Source organism: Lithobates pipiens, unplaced genomic scaffold, assembly GCF_037356315.1.
Source record: "Lithobates pipiens isolate NorthernLeopardFrog02 unplaced genomic scaffold, aLitPip1_a1.2 Scaffold_6, whole genome shotgun sequence".
NCBI lineage: Eukaryota > Metazoa > Chordata > Amphibia > Anura > Ranidae > Lithobates > Lithobates pipiens.
This window is the reverse complement of record NW_027507881.1, coordinates 8,666,087-8,691,765: the sequence shown is the minus strand read 5'-3', so window position 1 is coordinate 8,691,765 and position 25,679 is coordinate 8,666,087. Positions and strand designations below refer to the sequence as shown.

Below are 25,679 nucleotides of genomic sequence, written 5' to 3'. Positions count from 1 at the left end.
CTTTACCGCCGACGCCCACACCGCCCCAGTGTGAAAGGGGCCTAAGAGCTGGGGGGAGGAGGAGTAGAAGCAGCAGCACACTGAACTTTCCAGTGAATGGCTGTGCAGCAGGGACGTATCAGGACAAGTCAGATCGTTGAAGGAGAGCAGGCTGAGCTCCCAGCATAGCTAGAGAACTGACCAAGGTGTGTTCTCCTGCTTAGTGTGGTCCGTTTTTAATAGGAAAGCAGAGGGACTGACAGGAACACCAGGCATTTCACATAAAGGAAGCAATGCAAAGAGAACAGGAGACTTTCTCATACAAGTACAGGGTACAGCAGGCACAGATTAGGTATAATATCATCAATTTAAATGAATCTGAATTTGTCAGACATTATTATGTGTGTAAATACAACAAGTAATTCCCAAATGTCTCATATCTCACCTGAAAGGTATCCAGTAGGGGTTTCCAGGACAGCATGAGAACTGCGCCTCTGTTTATGTTCTTTGGGATCTCAGAGTAGAAGAGTGTATTCTCTCGGTTCTCTCCGGACATCGCTGAAGGGGAAAGAGAAAAAAAAACATATGAGCTAAAGAAGATACCGGACAGCGATGCTTTACACAGATCACATCAATATATCAGATTATTAACCACTTGCTGACCGCCCTATAGCAGGTTTACTGATACAGGGCGGCAGTTCTGCACAGGATCACGTATGTATGTATGTATATATATATATATATATATATATATATATATATATATATATATAAAAATTTATGGAATTTTTATTTATTTTATACTAGTAATGGCTGCAATCAGCGACATATAGCGGGACTGCGATTTTGCGGCAAATCGGACACTAAAGCCTCGTACACGCGATCGGATTTTCCGCAGACAAAGCCTCCGACTTTTGTCCGAAGGAGCGTTGGCCAAAGACTTGTCTTGCATACAAACGGCACAAAATTGTCGGCCAACAAACACGAACGTACTGATGTACTACCTGGAATTTCAGCTCGAGTCCCACCATTTAGGCAACTTCTGCTAATGTCGTGTTTGGGGAGCATTGATTCCGAGCATGCGTGTTTGTACTTTGGACTTTTGTCCGACGGACTTGTGTACACACACTCCGAAAATCAAACAGACCGTAAATTTATAAACCTGCCATCCAACATTTGTCCACGGAAAGTTGGCCAGCAATTGTCTGATGGAGCATACAAACGGTCGGATTTTCCGCCAACAGCCTGTCATCGCCCAATTCCCGTCAGAAAATCCGATGGTGTGCATGAGGCTTAAGTGACACTTTGTGGGAACCAGTGACACGAATACAGCGATCGGCGCTAAAAATATGCACCGTCGCTGTACTAATGACAATGGCTGGGAAGAGGTTAAACATCAAGGAGCGATCAAAGGGTTAAATGTGTGCCTAGCCAGTGTTTGTGTGTACTGCGTGAGGAACTTTTACTAGGGGAAGAGATGGATTTTATTCCCTGCCTAGCAGGAACACAAAATACACACCCCCCCCCCCCCTCCCTCCGTCAGAGCTGAGATCTGCTTTGTTTACATATTTTACTGATGATTGGCAGACGACATCCAACTCCCGAGGCTGGCAGATCGGCTTTGGCTGTGAATAATCAGAAGAGTGCCCCCTGCAGGCGGAACTGCAGAATCACACGTGTGTGTATATATATATATATATATATATATATATATATATATATATATATATATATATATACACACACACACACACACACGATTCTGCACAGAAGAGCCGCCCTGTAGTGTTAAAACTGCTATGGGGCGATCTTTAAGTGGTTAAAGAATGGTACTCTGGAAGAACACATGTCTGTGCACTGGGAGGACACATAAAACACACATCTTGTCTTGCAATTTTCAGTACACAGATATGAAAAGGACCGTGGCAAAAACAAAATTTACTAATTTCGCTAATTGCTACTGATACAAATCCTAATCCTACAAGTATAAAGTACAAGGACAAAGCTTGCAGGCTAAGCTCCCTGGGAAATGTATGGAAATAACTCTCTACAAATGGACTAAGGACTTGTGAATAATGCCATGCAAACATTCTCCTTATGGAGCGTGTACACAAATAGCTATCCTCTTATAGGATAATCTGTCCAATAGGGAACAGCCGGACTAAAGAACGCGATTCCTTCTCAGTCTATACTACTGATAATGTCTGCCAGCTGGTGAACTCTACACTACCTCGTCTATATAGATAATGGACCTTCCCATCTGTGTACTGGGAATTCACACCACGGATCTAAATAATTAAATTCCCAACTAATCATTATTTTAAATGCAAAGAAAAGCATGGATCTCAAACACTAAGGCTGGGTTCACACTATTGCCAATTGGATGCAGATTTCTCCGCATCCAATTCACATGTCAGGAGACTGTGACCGACTCTCTATGGAGCCGGTTCACACACCTCCGGGGCGGCTGATGAGCGGATTGCACAGGAGCCCCGTGCTTCTTCTGGTCCCTTTCAGGTCCGAATTCAGAGCGAAATCGGACCTGAAATGGTGAACAGGGACGCACCGGACCCCTGCTGTGAGCCGCTCCATGCGGCAGTGTGAACCCAGCCTTAATGCCCCTTAGTGACTAAGGGTAAATCAAATGTTAATGCCTAAGCACAATTTTGCAACTTTGACATTTATCAGTAAAACTGTATATATCAGCACAACTACTTTGTGTATCCATGAGGATTATACGGCGTCCTATTCAGGACAAATTGGATTTTCATTTGGTGGTAAATGGTAGTGGATATAGCCTGATTTTTTTTTTTATTATCATCATCAAAGGAAAACTGGCCCACAGTAATAAAAAGAAAAAATAATAAATATATATATATATATATATATATATATATATATATATATATATCTATATCTGCTCAATTTTGGCTAAAATGAGAATCACTTTTTTTGCTTAGAATAAAGATCACGATTCTCGCGGCGTAACATCATCTTTCACATTATACAAAAAAATTGGGCTAACTTTATTTTTTTTTTTTTCATTTCTATTCATTGAAGTGTATTTTTTCCCCCCAAAAAATTGCGTTTGAAAGACCGCTGCGCGGTGAGACATAAAATATTGCAACAATTGCCATTTTATTCCCTAGGGTCCCAAGTAATAAAGGGAGAGGAAAAAAGGAAAGGGAAAAAAAAATGTGTCTTTCTCCCATCAGATATTTTTGCATGAACTGTCGTGATCGGCTCTCAGAAAGCTGTGTACTAAACGATCAGATTATCGGACAATCTCTCCAAAAGCAGTATTGTTATGTCTGATTTTCTCATTGTGTGTACAAGGGCATAACAGGCATCAAACACTCAAAGTCCAATTATAAAAGACAAAGAAGATCTACTTACACATACCCAGATAGTACATTCTATCCGAGTGAGGGCTATCTGGGTCATTCCTCTTTACAAAGGTGAAGCTGTGAGGGGCCTTGGCCATCATATACCCATGGTACTTCCTGGTGTCTGCTAGCAGCTTCCGCATCTGGCTCCATGAATGGCGCTCCACATAGAAGGGGTCTGGCTTGGAGTCTCCCCCGATGGGCTCTGTGCTTCCATGGCTGTTTGCCGACTCAAAAATCTCTACTCCGACCTGCTCAGTCTCCATAGCTGCCGCCATGTTGCATCCTGTGAAAAAAGTACCATTGTCGTCATTTGTAATACAAGCCAACAACCTCTCCCAACCCTTCATCCACATCCATAGACATTACAGACACATCTTCCACTGCCAGTAAATTTAGACATTATTTAGAAAACTGTGAAGGCCACAAGTTTTGATAGTTAAAGTGATAATAAACATACACTATTTAACCAGTTGCAGCTCAGTCTATGGCAAAATGACGCCGGCTGGAGCCTCTCGTGATCCGTGTTGAGGTCATATGATGGCCGCACAGCAGCCCGATCCATCACCGGCTGTGTCCACTGGACACAGCCCATGACTGATCACTGTACTGGCCTGCTGCCGGTACCATGTGATCGATGTAATCAATCACAGCAGGACACATGACAGTTGTAAACAACAGATGGCTTCCTTTCCAAGCCACCCAACGTGTACAATTGTGTTGCTAGCTGTGTCAGCGTGATCATATGGCACATACTGGGCCAATCACAGCCCGTCTGTACCATGTGATTAGCTCTGGCTAATAACAACAAAACAACTAAGGCTGGGTTCCCACTAGTGTGAATTGGATGAGGGGTTTCTTCACATCCAATTCGCATGTCAGGAGATTGTGACCGGCTCTCTATGGAGTCGGTTCACACATCTCTGCAGTGGCTCCGGTGAAAATTGCACAGGAATCATGTGCGTCTTCTGGTCCGTTTCATATCCGAATTCAGCCAAACATTTGAGCTGAAATCGGACCTGAAGCGGTGAACAGGAAAGCACCGTGTGAGCCGCTCCGTGCTGCAATGTGAACCCAGCCTTAATGAATTGATTTCATTCAGTAAAATGCTTGCATAAAGAAATGAAATTCTTTGCTATATGCAAACATAACATGTAAAAAGAATAAAATAAAATCCTGATCACTTTCCCAGAATATTTTAATTAGAAATCGACTGATATTGTTTTTTGGTGCCAATACAATACCGATATTTCGGCCACCTCTCCTGCCGATATTATGTACACTGTCATTTTCAATTTTTTTTTTGTATCACTGTTATCGCTGTCACAAGGAATGTAACCATCCCTTGTGATAGTAATAGGCAGTGACAGGTCCTCTTTATGGAGGGTCTTATAAGACTCCAAACCTCTCCACTGCACTTTAAAAAGTATTCAAAACGTCAAGATCGGCGTTTTTGAATACTTTATATATATTTTTTTTAAACTGGCTCCTTTAAGATGCCAGTAATCTGGGAAGTGATGTCATGACATCGCTTCTGGATTACTAGGTCCAAGACCCGAACGCAGCATTGGATTTGTTTGGGTCTTTGGGCAGCCGGCGGACGGGCCAGCTGCTTGGCTGGTCGGGCCTCCTGGTGGGACGGGCGAGCCTGGGCGAGCGGTGGAAGGATGGCCTCCCGCTGAGCGGCTGCTGACCATCCGCTCTAAAGAACGGTACTGGGCAGAGGCATGCATCACCCCAGTAAAACCCCTTGTAGCAATATCGATCAGTTTTTTGACCGATGCTTCTAAAGAAGTGAATATCGGCCACTGATAATCGGTTGATCCCTAATTATAATGTTACTATGGTAACATTATACTGCTCTGGTCAAAGTGTGTTTTTTTCTTTTTTCTTGTTTGTATTGTCACCAGTCAGTGCCCCTGATCACCGTTATACCCATTTATGATAACGCTTCCCTGCACTGGTGACAGGATGTAAAAAAATTAATTAAGAAAAAATTTCTTCATTTTCCAAAAAATTACAGTTTAAAAACCAGACTAAATAATATTCACAGATTTTGAGTTATTTACACCAAGGAAATGGAGCAGAATACATTTTGGACAAAATTTATGAAGAAAGATTTTGCTTGCATGATTTTGCCGCAATTGGGTTGCTATGAGAAGTAATGGCATCACAAATCCGCATTTGTGATGATTTCAGAGGCCTAGGTTGTGAATGGGGGCTTACTGTAAGCAGGCGGCACAGCGACGTACGGGTACATGACCTTCCTGGTTTTTGGGCACTCATTAGAGCTGGGTGATTTTCACACACAAAAAAAAAAATCTGCGATTGAAAAAAAAATAAAAAATAAACTTGATTCACGATTCTAATCGAGTTTTTTTTTTTTTTTGATGGACACCGCGCCAGTCCTGAGGAGCTGCAGGCAGGAGTTTTTAGGCGAGGCCACGGCTTCGGCATAGTCTGTGGCGCCCAGCCTCGTGGACTAGGCGAAGCCACGGCCTTACCTAAAAACTCAAATCTCAACTCGATTCAAGATTTGAATCGATTTTTTTCCCCAGCCCTAGCGCTCATCCCCTGCTGACCCATGCTGCCGATTGGGCACAACATACATTTGTCAGCAGATTTCAGGCTGCGTTCACGCTTATGTAAATTAGATATGGGTTTCGCCGCATTCAATTCACACCGCAGGAGAATGCGACTTGGCTCTCTATGAAGCCGGTTCACATATCTCCGGAGTGCACTGCTCAGAAAAGCTGTGCATCTTTGGCTCAGTTTCACGGCCGAATTCAGGCAAAGATTTGGCCCTGAAACGGAGAAAGGGTGCACACAGCGTTCCTCTGCGACCCGACCCTTAGCCAATGCCTTTAGCCAAAACCAGCTGATCAACTGCTTCCAATCACACACACACACAGAGCTCTGTGTACAGAAAATAGAGACCTGGCTGTATATTCTCCCTGAAAAGCAGGGAGAAAAAGCAGCCAGATCTGAGCGTACGCACCAAGATTCAGACTGATGCGGGTTAGAAATCGTACGAGTTCAGCTGAACTTGCACAACTTCAAACCGGCAATGCAGCCCGACTTCAGCTGCAATTTGACAGACATCTGTGTTCATGCACAGATGTCTATTCAAATCGCCCCTGAAGTCATATAGGAATACTTTTGGGAATCGGTGTGGCGTCGCACCGATTCAGACGGTGCCGCTGACGCCGATTTGACATGTCAAATCGCATGTCAAAATGGCCCAGTGTGAACGTGGGCTAAAAGCAGCACACATTACACTGGTTAGGTGCACATTCATTGCCCCTCGATGTTCAACCTCTTCCCAGCCAGCGTCATCAGTGCAGTATTATCACCGATCCCTGTATTAGTGTCACCGGCAACGTCAGTGTCAGCACTGTGTGACCCTCGCAGCCAGCGTCAGCACCAGATTGCCCGCCACCCTATCACAGTCCCACTGTAAGTTGCTGATCACCGCCATTACATTATAACGCCTATTAGCTGCGTAAATACCAGTATATATCCCATAGTTTGTAGACGCCAAAAACTTTCACACACACCAATCAATAAAAACTTATTGCGATTTGTTTTATTTATTTTTTTTTACCAAACAAATGTAGCAGAATAAATTTGCCCTAAATTTATGAAGAAAGACTATTTGTTTGCAACATTTTATAAATAGAATTTTTTTTCTTTGTTTTTAAAATTTTTGGTATTTTTTTTTCGTTTGGATCTTTTTTTCTTTTTTTTTTTCTTTTTTTTTTTTTTTTTTAATCTCACGCTTCCCAGGGTAGAGGAGAGATTTCAAGTCTTTTTGACCCCCAGATCTCTCCATGAAGAGGACCGGTCATCCCTTATTTCTATTACAAGGGATGTTTCCATTTCCTATGAATTCTCCTAGGAATTTCGAGGAAATGTAACCTCTTTTTTACTAGGAATAAAAAAAAAAAAAAAGGGGACAGTGTTAAAAATAAAAAGCGACTCCCCCCCCCGCACAGAAGGGAATGCATACATCTGTAAATGGTGTCTGCACCACACATGTGAGGCATCACCACGATCGTTAGAGCGAGAGCAATAATTCTAGTGCTAGATCTCCTCTGTGACTTTAAACGGGTAACCTAGAGTGGGGCTATTTTCTCAAAAAAAAAAAAACTTGATTCACGATTCAAATTTTTTTTTTTTTTTTTGATGGACACCACACCGGTCCTGAGGAGCTGCGGGTCGGAGTTTTTAAGCAAGACCGCAGCTTCAGCCTAGTCCGCAGTGTCCAGCCTCGTGGACTAGGCCAAAGCCGCGGCCTCACCTAAAAACTCAGAGCCGCGCGGTGTCAACGCCGGTCCTGGTGAAAAAAAAAACAAATAGAAATCGATTTGCTGAAATTTTGAATCGATTTGACCTCTCACCTCGATTCAAGATTTAAATCGATTTTTTCCACAGCCCTAAGGTAACCTGCAAAAAAATTTTAGGCATCACCTATGGAGGTTTTTTAAAGTAGCGTAGGTGACTGCCATTCGACGAGCGCGTGCAATTTTGAAACGCAACATGTTTGCTTTGAATTCATTCGGGATACCATCATCCTTTATATTTTACCAAAATAACAGTTTTGTTTTTTTGTTGCACAATTAAACAAATTAAAATGAATTTTTTCGCAAAAAAAAAGTGTTTGAAAAATTGTTGCACAAATACCTTATACTGCGATGATCGCTATTTTACTCTGTAGGGTCTCTGCTAAAAAATATTATATATATACTGTTTGTGGGTTCCGAGTAATTTTATGCAAAATTCATAAATATGATGCAGATTTTTACTTTGATGGGGAGAAATGACAGAATACGCCTGGTAGGGAAGGGGTTAATATGGAGGGAATTTATTACATTTTACTGTTTTGTAGACCCAACAGGAAGAGAGGGGAAATCTCTCCAGACTGAATGAATATGACTCCCCCACCCTCTCCGTTGTCATGGTAAGTTTTACTATCCAAAGTTAAAACAACAAGAGCAGAAGATTTAAAAGATGGAAAGATGAAAAAAAAAAAAAATGACTGAAGGTCCATTTTAACGATTAATCGTTCAGCTTTACACCAATATAAAGTTTAACCTCACGTCCTGTTTTGTAGACCCAACAGGAAGTGAGGGGGGTCCTCTCCTTAGTGAAGGAACACTCCTCAGTTGTCATGGTAACCAGTGTAACGGTTTACCCTCACTTCCTGTCCTGTAGATCCAACAGGAAGTGAAGGAAAATCACTCCAGAGCAAAAGAAAGCTACCCCTCCCCACTTACACTCAGTTGTCAGGGTAATCAGTGTCCCCAATGTAAAGTTTCCCCTCATTTACTCTCTTGTAAATCCAACAGGAAGTGAAGGAATGCCCCCTCCCCCTCAGTTGTCATGGTAACCAGTGCCCCACTGGGTAAAATTTAACCTCATGTCCTGTTTTGTTGACCCAACAGGAAGTGAGGGGAAATCTCCCCAGACCGAAGGGACACCCCCCCTCTCAGTTGTCATAGTAACCAGTGTCCCAAATGTAAAATTTCCCCTGACTTCCTGTCTTGTAGACCCAACAGGAAGTGTGGAGGGGGGGCACTCCAGAGTGAAGGAACCCCTCTCAGCTGTCATGGTAACCTGTGTCCCCCAATTGAACGTTTCCCCTCACTTCCTGCTTTAATGGCAACATCGTTTTAGATTTGTCCTCACTTCCTGTCCTAATGAGAGGATGCAGGAGGGGGGAGGGGTGTGAATCTCCTGGGGGGGGGGGGGACAATAAACAAACACCTGACTGAGGCTCCGACTTTCCTCTATAGAAATGTTCCCGTACAGAGGAGGCGCCATGTCACCGCCACACACCCGGCCCCGGAGGCGTATCAGGGCGGGGGATCCCCCTGTGATCAGCGGAGGCCCCGGCCAGATCCATTGTGAGGAGACTCCCCCCACCTCCGGTGCCCTGTACACCCCCCGGCTCCTCCACCCCACACAGCCCTCACCTAGCATGGAGAAGCGGGCGGGGGAAGAGGCCGGGCCCGGCTCCTATACTCTCTTCTCCCCGGTTATGACTTGGCTTCTCTCTGGCTCCCGGTGCCGCTGCTGCTTCTGGAGCTCTCACTTCCGCTTCCGGGAGAATGACGGCCGCCGGGCGGGGAAGCTGAGGACCCCTGCTGGCTGGAGGCGGCAGCGCACCACCCTGCCCGCCGCACTATTCCCCCATTACTCTGCATAACCATGCATTCATTTTTATTTATATTATTATTATATATTTGTATATCATATTGGAGTGTAAGCTCTTCCGATCAGGGCCCTCCGAACCCCCTTGATTTGTTTTTTTTAACTGTACTGTCCCCCTTTATATTGTAAAGTGATGGGCACAATGTTGCTGCTATATAAATCCTGTATAATAATAATAACAGGAATAATAGTATATTTTATGTTATATTTTATTATATATGAATTTATATAATGTATTAAATATAATATCAATTAAAATCTATATTTTTTATATATTATTTTTTATTATATTAATACTCTATTATATATTATATAATTAAATATAATACAAATTATAGTATAATATAAAATAAAACATAGAATACATAATATTTTATAAAAAAATGTTTTATAAAAAATGAATCTAATATAATATCAATTAAATTCTATATTATATTTTATATATTGATTTGTATTATATTACTCTATAATACTCTAGTACTCTATTCTATATTATATAATTAAACAGAATACAAATTATAGTATAATATAAAATAAAACATAGAATACATTTATATTTTATAAAAAAATATTTTATAAAAAATGAATCTAATATAATATCAATTAAATTCTATATTATATTTTATATATTGATTTGTATTATATTACTCTATAATACTCTATTCTATATTATATAATTAAACATAATACAATATAATATGAGAGAGAGAGAGAGAGAGATCATTTTTTTATATAAAAAAATGAATCAAATATCATATCAATTAAATTCTATATTATCTTGTATATATCATTTTGTATTATATTTTAAATATTATTTTGTATTATATTAAATCATTAAATATAATACAAATTGTAGTATAATATAAAATAAAAAATAATATTATATGTTATTTTAAATAAATGAATCAAATATAATATCAATTAAATTCTATATTATATTGTATATATCATGTTGTATTATTTTAAATATTATTTTGTATTATATTAAATCATTAAATATAATACAAATTGTAGTATAATATAAAATAAAAAATAATATTATATGTTATTTTAAAAAATGAATCAAATATAATATCAATTAAATTCTATATTATATTGTATATATCATGTTGTATTATATTTTAAATATGATTTTGTATTATATTAAATCATTAAATATAATACAAATTGTAGTATAATATAAAATAAAAAGTAATATATTATATTTTATTATAAAAAATAATATCAATTAAATTCTATATTATATTTTATATATTCGTTTGTATTATATTAATACTCTATTATATATTATATCTTTAAATATAATACAAATTATAATATAAAATAAAAAATAGAGTATGTTTTATTATATACAGTTGTGCTCATAAGTTTACATACCCCTGGAGAATTTATGATTTTCTTGGCCATATTTCAGAGAATATGAACAATAAGGCCGCGTACACACGGGCGGATTGTCTGCCCAACTTAGTCCGCTGAACCGTGTTTCAGCGGACAATCCGCTCGTGTGTGGGCTTCAGCGGACTTTTTCAGCGGACAGTCTGACGAACAAAGTCTTACGGAATTTCCGTAAGACAGTCCGTTCAAACTTGGTTTTGTCCGTCCAAACTTGGTTTCAGCGGACAGTCCGCTCGTGTGTAGGCAAGTTGGACGGACTAAGTATGGCGCATGCTCAGAAAGGGTTTACACGGCCGAAGGTTGCATTGCAGTGTATAGGACGTCGTTTTTCTAGTCCCGTCGTACGTGCTGTACACGTCATCACGCACGTTTTCAGCGGACTGTCTGTTCATCGTGTGTGGTCATGCAAATTTTGAACGGACTGTCTGTCGGATTGTCTGCCGAACTTAGTTGGGCAGACAATCCGCCCGTGTGTACGCGGCCTAACACAAACACTTTTCTTTCACTCATGGTCAGTGTTTGCCTGAGGCCATTTATTATCAATCAGCTGCGTTTACTCTTTTTAAATCATCACAACAGAAACTACCCAAATGACCCTGATCAAAAGTTTACATACCCCGGTGATTTTGGCCTGATAACATGCACACAAGTTGACACAAAGGGGTTTGAATGGCTATTAAAGGTAACCGTCCTCATCTGTGATCTGTTTGCTTGTAATTAGTGTGTGTGTATAAAAGGTCAATGCGTTTCTGGACTCCTGACAGACCCTTGCATCTTTCATCCAGTGCTGCACCGACGTTTCTGGATTCTGAGTCATGGGGAAAGCAAAAGAATTGTAAAAAGATCTGTGGGAAAAGGTAGCTGAACTGTATAAACCAGGGAAGGGATATAAAAAGATATCCAAGGAATTGAGAATGCCAATCAGCAGTGTTCAGACTCTGATCAAGAAGTGGAAAATGAGGGGTTCTGTTGAATCCAATCCACGGTCAGGTAGACCAACTAAAATTTCAGCCACAACTGCCAGGAAAATTGTTGGGGATACAAAGAGAAGCCCCACAAATAACTTCAGGCGAAATACAGGACTCTCTGATAACATGTGGTGTGGCTGTTCCAAGATGCACAATAAGGAGGCACTTGAAGAAAGATGGGCTGCATGGTGGAGCCGCCAGAAGAAAGCCATTACTACACAAATGCCACAAAGTATCCCACTTATAATACGCCAAACAGCACAGAGACAAGCCTCAAACCTTCTAGAACAAAGTCATTTGGAGCGATGAGACCAAAATTGAGCTTTTTGGCCACAACCATAAACACTACATTTGGAGAGGAGTCAACAAGGCCTATGATGAAAGGTCCACCATCCCTACTGTGAAACACGGAGGTGGATCGCTGATGTTTTGGGGATGTGTGAGCTACAAAGGCACAGGAAATTAGGTCCAAACTGATGGAAAGATGAATGCAGTATATTATCAAAAAATACTGGAGGAACATTTGCATTCATCAGCCAGGAAGCTGCGCATGGGACGTACTTGGACATCCCAACATGACAATGGTACAAAACACAAGGCCAAGTCCACCTGTCATTGGCTACAGCAGAATAAAGTGAAGGTTGTGGAGTGGACATCTCCGTCTCCTGACCTCAATATCATTGAGCCCCTCTGGGGAGATCTCAGACGTGCCGTTCATGCAAAACAGCCCAAGAATTTACAGGAACTGGAGGCTTTGTGCCAAGAGGAACGGGCAGCTTTACCATCTGAGAAGATAAAGAGCCTCATCCACAAATACCACAAGAGACTTCAAGCTGTCATTGATGTTAAAGGGGTTGTAAAGGTTCGTGTTTTTTACCTTAAAGTGGTTGTATACCCTTTTTTGTAACTTTTACCTACAGGAAAGCCTATAATAAGGCTTACCTGTAGGTAAAAAAAATATCTCCTAAACCTGTACGATTTAGGAGATATTCCCCTCGGTATGCGCCGCTGACTGCAGCGGCGCATGCGCACGAGGGGATTCTCGGCCTGAAAATCCGGCAGTGGTCGGCGGCCGGAAAGAAATCTCCCGCGCGCATTGGAGTGACGATATCGTGGCTCCGGCCACTCACAGCGCCGGAGCCGCGATACCCGGAAGAAACACAGAGGGAGCATGTCAGCTCCCTCGGCGTGGATCGTGCCAGATGTCGGGGCCTCGTTCTAAGATAAGTATTTCATAATGAGCTAGTAGGCGGTGCATACTAGCTCATTATGCCTTTTGCTTTGCAGGTGTTAAAAAAAAAAATAGCGGGTTTACTACCGCTTTAATACATCCTATCAGTGGCGTAGCATGGGTTGTCAGCACCCGGGGCAAGGCAAGTAATCTGCGCCCCCCTAACCTGCGGACTTTTAGCACTCCAAGTCCCTTCCAACAATACAATAGTACTACTACTGACCAACCAGATTGCTTTTCTGACCATTACACACTACACTGACCACTATACTATACTGTCCACTACACTGAGAACTATACTAACCACTATACTGAGAACTATACCGTACACTACACTGAGAACTATACTAACCACTATACTGAGAACTATACTGTACACTACACTGACCCCTATACTATCCACTACACTGAGAACTACACTGACCACTATACCGTACACTACACTGACCACTATACTGTCCACTGTACTATCCACTATACTACACTGACAACTATACTACACTGGCCACTATACTACACTACACTGGCCACTATACTATACTGTCCACTACACTGACCACCATACTACACTACACTGACCACCATACTATACTGTCCACTACACTGAGAACTACACTGATCATTATACTACACTACACTGACCACCATACTACAAACCATACTACACTACACTTTCCACCATACCACTGACTGACCACCATACTACACTACACATCATACTACACTATACTAACTGACCACCATACTATACTATTCTCTCTCGCTCTCTCCCTGTACTCTCTCTGTTCTCTCTTCTCTCTCTCATCTAATCTCTCTCTCTTCTCTAGGCTCACTCTCTCTATTCTCTGTCTGTCTCTCTATTCTATCTTCTCTTGGTTCCGTCTCTCTATTCTCTCTCTGTCTCTCTCTCTATTCTCTGTCTTCTCTTGGTTCTCTATCTCTCTTCTCTTTGTCTCTCTCTCTATTCTCTCTATTCTCTCTCTCTTGTCCTGCATCGGTCCGGATATGATATCAGAGGAGATAGGTGATATGAGGAGCCTGGAGAAGACAACTCACGTTTTTGCTTCTCTCCAGTGTCCGGCGCAGCGCTCTGTGATAGGGTGGGAAGGGGGTCATGTGCAGAGGCGGGACTTCAGGATCGATCACGGACAGGCCAGCCCTACGCCGCCCATACGCCCAATGACAGGGCACCGGACACTTAACATGGCGGCCGGAACTCCAGGGACACAGGCATTCAAATTAGGAGGAGATAGCAGCAGTGAGTGACACATACCGACGCAGTAGCGCCCCCCTAAATGACGCGCCCGGGGCCACGGCACCCCTGAAACACCCCCCCACACTACGCCACTGCATCCTATGCATTAAGGTGAAAAAACGCCTGGCAGTGACCCCCCCACCCCGTTTTACTTACCTGAGCCCTAGAACTTGACTCGGCGGGGGGGGGGGGGGGCGCTCTCTCTCTCTGCCCAGGGTTCTTGATTGGATAGATTGATAGTAGCGCAGCCATTGGCTCCCGTTGCTGTCAATCAAATTAGAGGTCGACCGATATATTGGCCGATATTTGCCGTATTTTAATTAATCGGCATCGGTCGATTGTGCTGATAAAAAGGCAGATTTAGAACTACATTGTGACTTGGAAATGACTTCTGTAATAGAAGTCAGTGTGAGTTGCCATAGAAACGACTTTCCTCCTCTCTGGGCAGGCTGCCAAGAAAAGAGCAAAAAAGATACAATGTTTACACTTCTGAATGAATGAAGTCATCTCAGTGTGTAAAGTTCTCAGTTTAACCATTTAAAGACTAAATCTTTTCTGACACTTGTTGCTTACAAGTAAAAATCCTGTATTTTCTGCCAGAAAATCACTTAAACCCCCCCAAAAAATTATATATATATTTTTTAGCAGAGATCCTAGGGAATAAAATAGCGGTTGTTGCAATATTTTATGTCACACGGCATTTGCACAGAGGTCTTTCAAATGCATTTTTTTGGGAAAAAAATACACTATTTAAAAAAAAAAAAAAAGTTTAAAAACAGTAAAGTTAGCCCATTTTTTTTTCGTCCAAAAGTTTTGACTACCTGTTTTTATTTAATGTATAGGTTTTTTTTTTTTTTTTATCTAAATCATACATACAAGTAAACTGATTGGAGGTTTGTTTTGTTTAATAAATGTTTAAATGTAAGAGATTTTCTGTATCACTTATGAAGGCTGCTTTCACACTGGAGCGGGCAGGCGTTGATGGTAAAACGCTGCAAGTTTTAGCGGCTCTTTACCATCATTTTAGCGGTGCTATTCGGCTGCTAGTGGGGCACATATAACCCAGCTAGCGGCCGAGGAAGAGGTTAAATGCGCCCGTGAAGCACCGTTGCCAAATCGCATTGCATGCGCTTCGGCAGTGGTGCCCATTCATATCAATGGGCAGGAGTGGTGGAGGAGCGGTATACACCACTCCAAACGTGCTGCTTGCAGGACTTTTTTTTTTAAGATCCTGCCAGCGCATCGCCTCAGTGTGAAAGCACTTTGTCTTTCACACAGACTGCAGAGGAGGCATTTTGCAGGCACTTTACAGGCACGATTTTTAGCCCAAAAGCGCCTGAAAAACGCCCCAGTGGGAAAGGTGTGTTAGATTTTATGAGATCAAGGGGGATTAAAAAAAAAAGGAAAATAAATGAATAAAATCGGCCTAACATATCGGCCCAAAAAAATCGGCATCATATACCGGCCATCGGCCGCCATGATTTCTAAATATCAGCATCGGCCAGAGAAAAACCCATATCGGTCGACCTCTAAATCAAATCCAATGACGCGGGAGCCGGGGGGGGCGTGGCCGAGTCATACATTCGGCGGACAGAAATGCTGGACTCGGGAGCGTGCCTGCAAGGTGACCCCCTCGGGAGAGCGCTTCTCCTAAGGGGGTTATCTGATGTGGGGAGGAGCCGAGAGAGCCACCGAGGGACCCCAGATCGGGGGCCACTGTGCAAAACAAGCTGTTATTTAAAGCGGGAGTCCGCCGGGACTCCGCGTTTTTTTTTTTTTTTTTAAAAGCCAGCAGCTACAAATACTGCAGCTGCTGACTTTTAAAATAATGACACTTACCTGTCCAGCGCGCCCGCTCTAGATCGTCACTTGGGTGCTGCCGCCGCCATCTTGGGTATGGGAATCAGGAAGTGGAGCCTTTCGGCTTCATTTCCCGGTTCCCTACTGCGCATGCGCGAGCCGCGCTGCGCAATAAGGACGGTCCCCGCTGCCTCTGGGATCTGTGTGTTTCCCAGCAGGCAGCGGGGCACTTGCGGAAGGGGGCGGGCACTTGCGGAAAGGGGCGTAATCTATGCCCCTTTCTGCAGAGAGCTATCCCGGAAGTGGGTGCAGTTACCTGGATTATCCAGGTAACTGCACCCCCTCCCCCCTGAAAGGTGCCAATTGTGGCGCCGGAGGGGGGGAGGATTCCGATGAGCGGAAGGTCCATTTTAGGGTGGACCTCCGCTTTAACTGCTTCCGGACCAGCCGCTGCAGTTTTACTGCGGCACGCTGGCTCCCCTGCACAAAATCACATTACTGTACCTGATCTCTCAGGCGTGCACTGCACACCAACCGCGCAATTGTCAGTTAAAGTAACGCAGTGCTGAATCGCAAAAAGTGGTCAGGAAAAGTGGTCAGGAAGGGGGGTAAAATCTTATGGGGCTGAAGTGGTTAAGAAAACAAAAAACTACCCCTTACAATCACTTTATAGGGGCAATACTCGAAATGAAGAACTGGGGTATGTAAACTTTTGATCAGGGTCATTTGGGTAGTTTCTGTTGTCATTATGATTTAAAAAGAGTAAACACAGTTGATTGATAATAAATGGCTTCAGCCAAACACAAACCATGAGTGAAAGAAAAGTTTTTGTGTTATCATTCATATTCTCTGAAAAATGGCCAAGAAATCATAAATTCTGCCAGGGGTATATAAACTTATGAGCACAACTGTTTTATTTTATTTAAAAAATTATCAAATGTAATATGAATTAAATTCTATATTATTTTTTATATATTATTTTGTATTATATTAATACTCTATTACATAATTAAATATGATACAACTTATAGTATAACAAAAATAAAATATATTATATAAAAATGTATCAAATCTAAATACAATTTTTAGATTACATTGTATTATATTATATATTATGTTATTTATTATATTAATTCATAATATATTTATCTTCTATTTTATATCATATTATACATAACCATTAAATATATTGCAAACTATAGAATAGTATAATATACAATATAGATTATTTTGCATTCAAATTTTTAGTATGTTATATATTTTATTTTACATAGTTTCACATCATATTTATATTCTATTTTATATTAAATATAATATAATACAAATTATAGTAAAAATATATATATATTTTTTTTATATTATGTCATACATCAGTAGTCTCCAAACTTCGGTCCCGGGGGACAGATGCGGCCCTTTGCTTGTTTATATCTGGCCCTTGCGGCGCTATTTTGTTTGCTGATACCAATGATGGGGCACTATTCCTCCCACTGACACCAATGATGGGGCACTATTCCTCCCACCGATACCAATGATGGGGCACTATTCCTCCCACCGATACCAATGATGGGGCACTATTCCTCCCACTGACACCAATGATGGGGCACTATTCCTCCCACCGATACCAATGATGGGGCACTATTCCTCCCACCGATACCAATGATGGGGCACTATTCCTCCCACCGATACCAATGATGGGGCACTATTCCTCCCACCGATACCAATGATGGGGCACTATTCATCCCACCGATACCAATGATGGGGCACTATTCCTCCCACCGATACCAATGATGGGGCACTATTCATCCCACCGATACCAATGATGGGGCACTATTCATCCCACCGATACCAATGATGGAGCACTATTCCTCCCACCGATACCAATGATGGGGCACTATTCCTCCCACCGATACCAATGATGGGGCACTATTCATCCCACCGATACCAATGATGGGGCACTATTCATCCCACCGATACCAATGATGGAGCACTATTCCTCCCACCGATACCAATGATGGGGCACTATTCCTCCCACTGATACCAATGATGGAGCACTATTCCTCCCACCGATACCAATGATGGGGCACTATTCCTCCCACCGATACCAATGATGGGGCACTATTCATCCCACCGATACCAATGATGGAGCACTATTCCTCCCACTGACACCAATGATGGAGCACTATTCCTCCCACCGATACCAATGATGGGGCACTATTCCTCCCACCGATACCAATGATGGGGCACTATTCCTCCCACCGATACCAATGATGGAGCACTATTCCTCCCACCGATACCAATGATGGGGCACTATTCCTCCCACCGATACCAATGATGGGGCACTATTCCTCCCACCGATACCAATGATGGGGCACTATTCCTCCCACCGATACCAATGATGGAGCACTATTCCTCCCACCGATACCAATGATGGGGCACTATTCCTCCCACTGACACCAATGATGGAGCACTATTCCTCCCACCGATACCAATGATGGGGCACTATTCCTCCCAATGATACCAATGATGGGGCACTATTCCTCCCACTGACACCAATGATGGGGCACTATTCCTCCCACCGATACCAATGATGGAGCACTATTCCTCCCACTGACACCAATGATGGGGCACTATTCCTCCCACTGACACCAATGATGGGGCACTATTCCTCCCACTGACACCAATGATGGGGCACTATTCCTCCCACTGATACCAATGATGGGGCACTATTCCTCCCACTGACACCAATGAAATTATAGATGATATTTTTTCATATTATATTTATATTGATAAAGAATTTTCTATTTTTTTAGCCATCATCAGCCCTCTGGGCAGCAAAGTTTATTTCTAGTATAGAATACCTGTGTTGGGAGGACTGATGATGGGAATACCTGTGTCGGGAGGACTGATGGTGGGAATACCTGTGTTGGGAGGACTGATGATGGGAATACCTGTGTTGGGAGGACTGATGATGGGAATACCCGTGTTGGGAGGACTGATGATGGGAATACCTGTGTTGGGAGGACTGATGGTGGGAATACCTGTGACTGGAGGACTGATGATGGGAATACCTGTGATTGGGAGGACTGATGGTGGGAATACCTGTGTTGGGAGGACTGATGATGGGAATACCTGTGTTGGGAGGACTGATGATGGGAATACCTGATCACCAATGATGAGGCACTATTCCTCCCACTGACACCAATGATGGGGCACTATTTCTCCCACTGACACCAATGATGGGGTACTAATCCTCCCACTGACACCAATGATGGGGGCACTATTCCTCCCACTGACACCAATGATGGGGCACTATTCCTCCCACTGACACCAATGATGGGGCACTATTCCTCCCACTGACACCAATGATGGGGCACTATTCCTCCCACTGACACCAATGATGGGGCACTATTTCTCCCACTGACACCAATGATGGGGTACTAATCCTCCCACTGACACCAATGATGGGGCACTATTCCTCCCACCGACACCAATGATGGGGCACTATTCCTCCCACTGACACCAATGATGGGGCACTATTCCTCCCACTGACACCAATGATGGGGCACTATTTCTCCCACTGACACCAATGATGGGGTACTAATCCTCCCACTGACACCAATGATGGGGCACTATTCCTCCCACTGACACCAATGAAATTATAGATGATATTTTTTCATATTATATTTATATTGATATAGAATTTTCTATTTTTTTAGCCATCATCAGCCCTCTGGGCAGCAAAGTTTATTTCTAGTATAGAATCCCTGTGTTGGGAGGACTGATGGTGGGAATACCTGTGTTGGGAGGACTGATGGTGGGAATACCTGTGTTGGGAGGACTGATGGTGGGAATACCTGTGATTGGAGGACTGGTGATGGGAGGACTGATGATGGGAATACCTGTGTTGGGAGGACTGGTGATGGGAATACCTGTGTTGGGAGGACTGATGGTGGGAATACCTGTGATTGGGAGGACTGATGGTGGGAATACCCGTGTTGGGAGGACTGATGATGGGAATACCTGTGATTGGGAGGACTGATGGTGGGAATACCCGTGTTGGGAGGACTGATGGTGGGAATACCTGTGATTGGGGGACTGATGATGGGAATACCTGTGATTGGAGGACTGATGATGGGAATACCTGTGTTGGGAGGACTGATGGTGGGAATACCTGTGTTGGGAGGACTGATGGTGGGAATACCTGTGATTGGAGGACTGATGGTGGGAATACCTGTGATTGGAGGACTGATGGTGGGAATACCTGTGATTGGGAGGACTGATGATGGGAATACCTGTGTTGGGAAGACTGATGATGGGAATACCTGTTATTGGAGGACTGATGGTGGGAATTACTGTGTTGGGAGGACTGATGATGGGAATACCTGTGATTGGAGGACTGATGATGTGAATACCTGTGATTGGAGGACCGATGATGGGAATACCTGTGTTGGGAAGACTGATGATGGGAATACCTGTGTTGGGAGGACTGATGATGGGAGTACCTGTGTTGGGAGGACTGATGGTGGGAATACCTGTGATTGGAGGACTGATGATGGGAATACCTGTGTTGGGAAGACTGATGGTGGGAATACCTGTGTTGGGAGGACTGATGATGGGAGTACCTGTGTTGGGAGGACTGATGGTGGGAATACCTGTGATTGGAGGACTGGTGATGGGAGGACTGATGGTGGGAATACCTGTGATTGGAGGACTGGTGATGGGAGGACTGATGGTGGGAATACCTGTGTTGGGAAGACTGATGGTGGGAATACCTGTGTTGGGAGGACTGATGATGGGAGTACCTGTGTTGGGAGGACTGATGGTGGGAATACCTGTGATTGGAGGACTGGTGATGGGAGGACTGATGGTGGGAATACCTGTGATGGGAGGACTGATGATGGGAATACCTGTGTTGGGAGGACTGATGAATGGAGCTTTTCTCAGCATTGCCCGGATCAGGCCCGTCCCCGGTGATGATGTAATGAGGAGCGGTCAGGGTGTCACTTCCATTCCCGGGGACAGAGGATGCTCCGTCACAATATCACTCCGGAGGTGACTTCGGATGCGGATTGGTGTTTGCTGAAATTCGCCTCCCTTCTGCCCAGGTAACCAAGTACTGTTTTTTTTTCCCTTAGTCAAGATGGCCGCCCCGGGTCATGTCATGCCCTCACTCATCATGGCGGACGGAAGTGACTGGTTTGCCCTTATGTGGGATGGACGGCTGAACTTCTCCCCGCCCGCCTGCAGGTGGTGCACTGACAGCTCGGCCGGTGTGTGTCAGTCGGTGAGCGGAAAGATGAGTCTGACCCCTCCGGTGTTCTGGGCGCAGCGGCACCGGGAGATCTACCTGAGGGTGGAGCTCAGCGACGTACAGGTACTGAGGGGAGGGGATTATATATGCAATGAGGGGGCTACAGAGTGTGACCTCCCCATATCACCTGAGTGCAATACAGAGGAGAGGACAAAGCGGGAGAGGGAGATGGGGATGGAGGTAGGGGTGTATGGGGATGGGGATGGAGATGGGGGATGGAAGTAGGGGTGTGGAGATGGGGATGGAAGTAGGGGTGTATGAGGGTGCAGGTGGAGATGGGGATGGAAGTAGGGGTGTGGAGGTGGAGATGGAGGTAGGGGTGTGGAGATGGAAGTAGGGGTGGGGAGGTGGAGATGGAAGTAGGGGTGTGGAGATGGAAGTAGGGGTGTATGGGGATGGAAGTAGGGGTGTGGAGATAGTAATAGGGGTGTATGAGGATGGAGGTGGAGATGGAAGTAGGGGTGTGGAGAGGGAGGTGGGGATGGAAGTAGGGGTGTGGAGAGGGAGGTGGGGATGGAAGTAGGGGTGTGGAGAGGGAGGTGGGGATGGAAGTAGGGAGGTGGAAGTAGGGGGGTGGAGATGGAGGTAGGGATATGGAAGTAGGGGTGCGGAGATGGAGGTAGGGATGCGGAGATGGAGGTAGGGATGCGGAGATGGAGATGGAAGTAGGGGTGGGGAGGTGGAAGTGGAGCTGGAAGTAGGGGTGGGGAGGTGGAGATGGAAGTAGGGGTGTATGGGGATGGAAGTAGGGGTGTGGAGATGGTAATAGGGGGTGTATGAGGATGCAGGTGGAGGTGGTGATGGAAGTAGGGGGGTGGAGGTGGAAGTAGGGGTGTATGAGGATGGAGGTGGAGATGGGGATGGAAGTAGGGGTGTGGAGATGGAAGTAGGGGGGTGGAGGTGGAAGTAGGGGTGTATGAGAATGGAGATGGGGATGGAAGTAGGGGGGTGGAGGTAGGTGTGTATGGGGGTGGAGATGGAAGTAGGGGTGTATGAGGATGGAGGTGGAGATGGAGATGGAAGTAGGGGGGTGGAGGTGGAAGTAGGGGTGTATGAGGATGCAGGTGGAGGTGGGGATGGAAGTAGGGGGGTGGAGATGGAGGTAGGGGTTGATGGGGGTGGAAGTAGGGGTGTGGAGATGGAAGTGGGGGTGTATGAGGATGCAGGTGGAGGTGGGGATGGAAGTAGGGGGTGGAGGTGGAAGTAGGGTGTATGAGAATGGGGATGGAAGTAGGGGGTGGAGGTAGGTGTGTATGGGGGTGGAGATGGAAGTAGGGGTGTATGAGGATGGAGGTGGGGATGGAAGTAGGGGGGTGGAGGTGGAGATGGAGGTAGGGGTGTATGGGGGTGGAAGTAGGGGTGTGGAGATGGAAGTAGGGGTGTATGGAGGATGCAGGTGAAGGTACAGAGATGGGTGTAGATGGAAGGAGGTTTGTAGAGAGACATCCAACACATCAGAGTTGTCACCTGAATATCCACACCGGAGATGAGGGGAAATCTCAGTGGGGGGGGCACAACTTTTATGTTTTTATTCTATGTTGTCTATGAGGGTCTGACTCTTTCCTGTGCCTTCCTGTAAGCTTTGACTCGACCCCCAAATGTACCCTCCTAATTATGTGTGCCCGATGGTTGTCTCCTCGCTGCTTCTGGGTCTCTCCCGGATTTTATGTGGAATGTTTCTATTAAATGATGACACGTCATCCGATGCAAATTTAAATTTTATTTGCAAACTTATCAGTCCGCCTGTCTTCTCCTTTTGTTGGTACAAGCAGCAGATATAACTCGGTGCACAGCGGAATGACGGGTGTGAGGACGGGGTGTACGCTGTGCGGACTGTGCTGGAGTCAGAGATGACGTAGAAACCCAAATCCACTCCACTTCTAGGGGTGCATATATATATATAATATTTTCTCTCTCTCACACTTCAGTTCACCCAATGAGAGTGCGGGTATATTTATTTCGTGCCAACAGGGGTGGGGGGGAATGTTATTGGACTTTTTCCTGTTTTGAGTGAATATTTTTCATTCGTTTTAAATGGAAAATGCCACATTTGTCCCCTCGATAGACTTTCCTATGATACGGAGATTTAATAAAACTGGAGCAGAGTCTGATGCAGCTGAGCACGGCAACCAATCGGCTTTTAACTTCAGTTTGTTCAATGCATTGCCAATAGAACCTGGAAGCTGATTGGTTACTATGAACAGCTGCACCAGATTTCTTGTGTGCCCCAATTTTAGTTAATCTCCCCCTTGGTGTCCCCTAGTAGCCAAATATGGCATTTTCCATTTTTAACCACTTCCAGGCCCAATTCGGACATTCCTCTCCTACATGTCAAAAATCAGAATTTCTTTTTGCTCGAAAACCCAAAAAAATAAATAAATTTACACTGTTATACAAGCTGTACACTCACTACTTTACATTGTAGACAAGTGTCATTTCTTCAGTGTTGTCACATGAAAATATAGAAGAAAATATTTACAATAATGTGAGGAGTGTACTCACTTTTGTGAGATGCTGTGTGTGATATGTATATATTAGGGCTGTGGGAATTAAGAATTAATTCCTCGATTAATCGTAATTTTTTTTTGATCTATCAAAATACTCGCCTCTCCGCCGGCTTCCGGGTCTTCAGGGATTTCCGTCGGAGATTCGGTGACATCACGGACATCGACGTCACCGGACTCCTCCCCCTTCCCCAAGTGCCTCCGTCTGCTAACAAAGGGAAGGGGGGAGGAGTCCGGTGACGTTGAAGTTCTGATTGAACGTAACTCGTACGGGGGGAGGAGCTACGCATGACATCACCCGCTGCCACCCTACGGAACTAACACGGTTGTCGGCTTTACATGCTGTGTTTTTATCATCTTTATGTGAGTAGTTTGTGTTTGAACACAAAAATGAAATCTTGTACTTAAGCGGTGAGCACTTGGGTAGAAAGAAAAGATCTATGACCCGGCGTCCTTGCTGAGATCTAAGGAGACGTGAGAGAAGTTTATGGTTCGTGTTAACCCCTTTTGATACCCGCTTGCATGACCACCTGTTTGCACAGGGGTCCATGCCATAAGGTGAGAGTGATTAGTAAGACCGGAGGTGGAGGGATTGTCACACTACTGTGGGGGAAAAAAATGACTTGCGTCAGTGCTACAGTTTACATTTAAAACATATTTGTGTGAACTGTGAAGTTGAGTCATGGATTGTGGAAACTAACTAGTGTCGGGTGATTGTATATAGTGTTTACCACGGACTAATGCAGAGCTGCAATGCAAGGAGATCAGCTAAAAGTAGTTGGATCTGTATGTGTGTTTTTATAATTTAATCAAAATTAGTCGATTAAAAAAAAAATCTATTAATAGAACACGAAAATTTTAATCAGTAACAGCCCCCCCTCCCTCTCTCCCCCCCCTCCCTCTCTCTCCCCCCCCTCCCTCTCTCTCCCCCCCCTCCTCTCTCTCCCCCCCCTCCTCTCTCTCCCCCCCCCTCCTCTCTCTCCCCCCCCCTCCTCCTCTCCTCCCCCCCCCCCCTCCTCTCTCTCCCCCCCCCCTCCTCTCTCTCCCCCCCTCCTCTCTCTCCCCCCCCCTCCTCTCTCTCCCCCCCCCCTCCTCTCTCTCCCCCCCCTCCTCCTCTCCCCCCCTCCTCTCTCTCCCCCCCCTCCTCTCTCTCCCCCCCCTCCTCCTCTCTCTCTCCCCCCCTCTCTCCCCCCTCCCCTCTCTCCCCCCCTCCTCTCTCTCCCCCCTCCTCTCTCTCCCCCCTCTCTCTCTCTCCCCCCTCCTCTCTCTCCCCCCTCCTCTCTCTCCCCCCTCCTCTCTCTCCCCCCTCCTCTCTCTCCCCCCTCCTCTCTCTCCCCCCCTCCTCTCTCTCCCCTCCCTCCTCTCTCTCTCCCTCCCTCCTCTCTCTCTCCCCCCCCTCCTCTCTCTCCCCCCCTCCTCTCTCTCCCTCCCTCCTCTCTCTCTCCCTCCCTCCTCTCTCTCTCCCCCCCTCCTCTCTCTCCCCCCTCCTCTCTCTCCCCCCCTCCTCTCTCTCCCCCCTCCTCTCTCTCCCCCCTCCTCTCTCTCCCCTCCTCTCTCTCCCCCCCCTCCCTCTCTCCCTCCCTCCTCTCTCTCCCCCCTCTCTCTCTCTCTCTCTCTCTCTCTCTCTCTCCTCTCCT

General features: G+C 44.8%; 2 protein-coding genes across 5 annotated transcripts in view; one reads left to right on the top strand and one right to left on the bottom strand.

Annotated features, from left to right (window-relative positions):
• LOC143958217 (dipeptidyl peptidase 8-like) overlaps positions 1 to 21,348 on the bottom strand; it is a 62,411-nt gene extending 41,063 nt beyond the window's left edge. Inside the window, exons 1-3 of one of the 4 annotated variants that reach the window (XM_077467709.1) lie at positions 21,135 to 21,348; positions 3,382 to 3,651; positions 425 to 537 (exon numbers count right to left, since the gene is read on the bottom strand). In XM_077467709.1, coding sequence (XP_077323835.1) covers positions 425 to 537; positions 3,382 to 3,651; positions 21,135 to 21,174 — 423 coding nt within the window. In that variant the 5' untranslated portion in view covers positions 21,175 to 21,348. Of the gene's footprint in view, positions 1 to 424; positions 538 to 3,375; positions 3,652 to 9,340; positions 9,467 to 19,085; positions 19,101 to 21,134 lie in introns of those variants that run through there. The other 3 variants (XM_077467708.1, XM_077467711.1, XM_077467710.1) reach the window with 3 other exon arrangements.
• A 36-nt stretch (positions 21,349 to 21,384) lies between these two features.
• LOC143958218 (very-long-chain (3R)-3-hydroxyacyl-CoA dehydratase-like) overlaps positions 21,385 to 25,679 on the top strand; it is a 56,036-nt gene continuing 51,741 nt past the window's right edge. Inside the window, exon 1 of the mRNA XM_077467712.1 lies at positions 21,385 to 21,601. Coding sequence (XP_077323838.1) covers positions 21,389 to 21,601 — 213 coding nt within the window. The 5' untranslated portion in view covers positions 21,385 to 21,388. The remainder of the gene's footprint in view (positions 21,602 to 25,679) is intronic.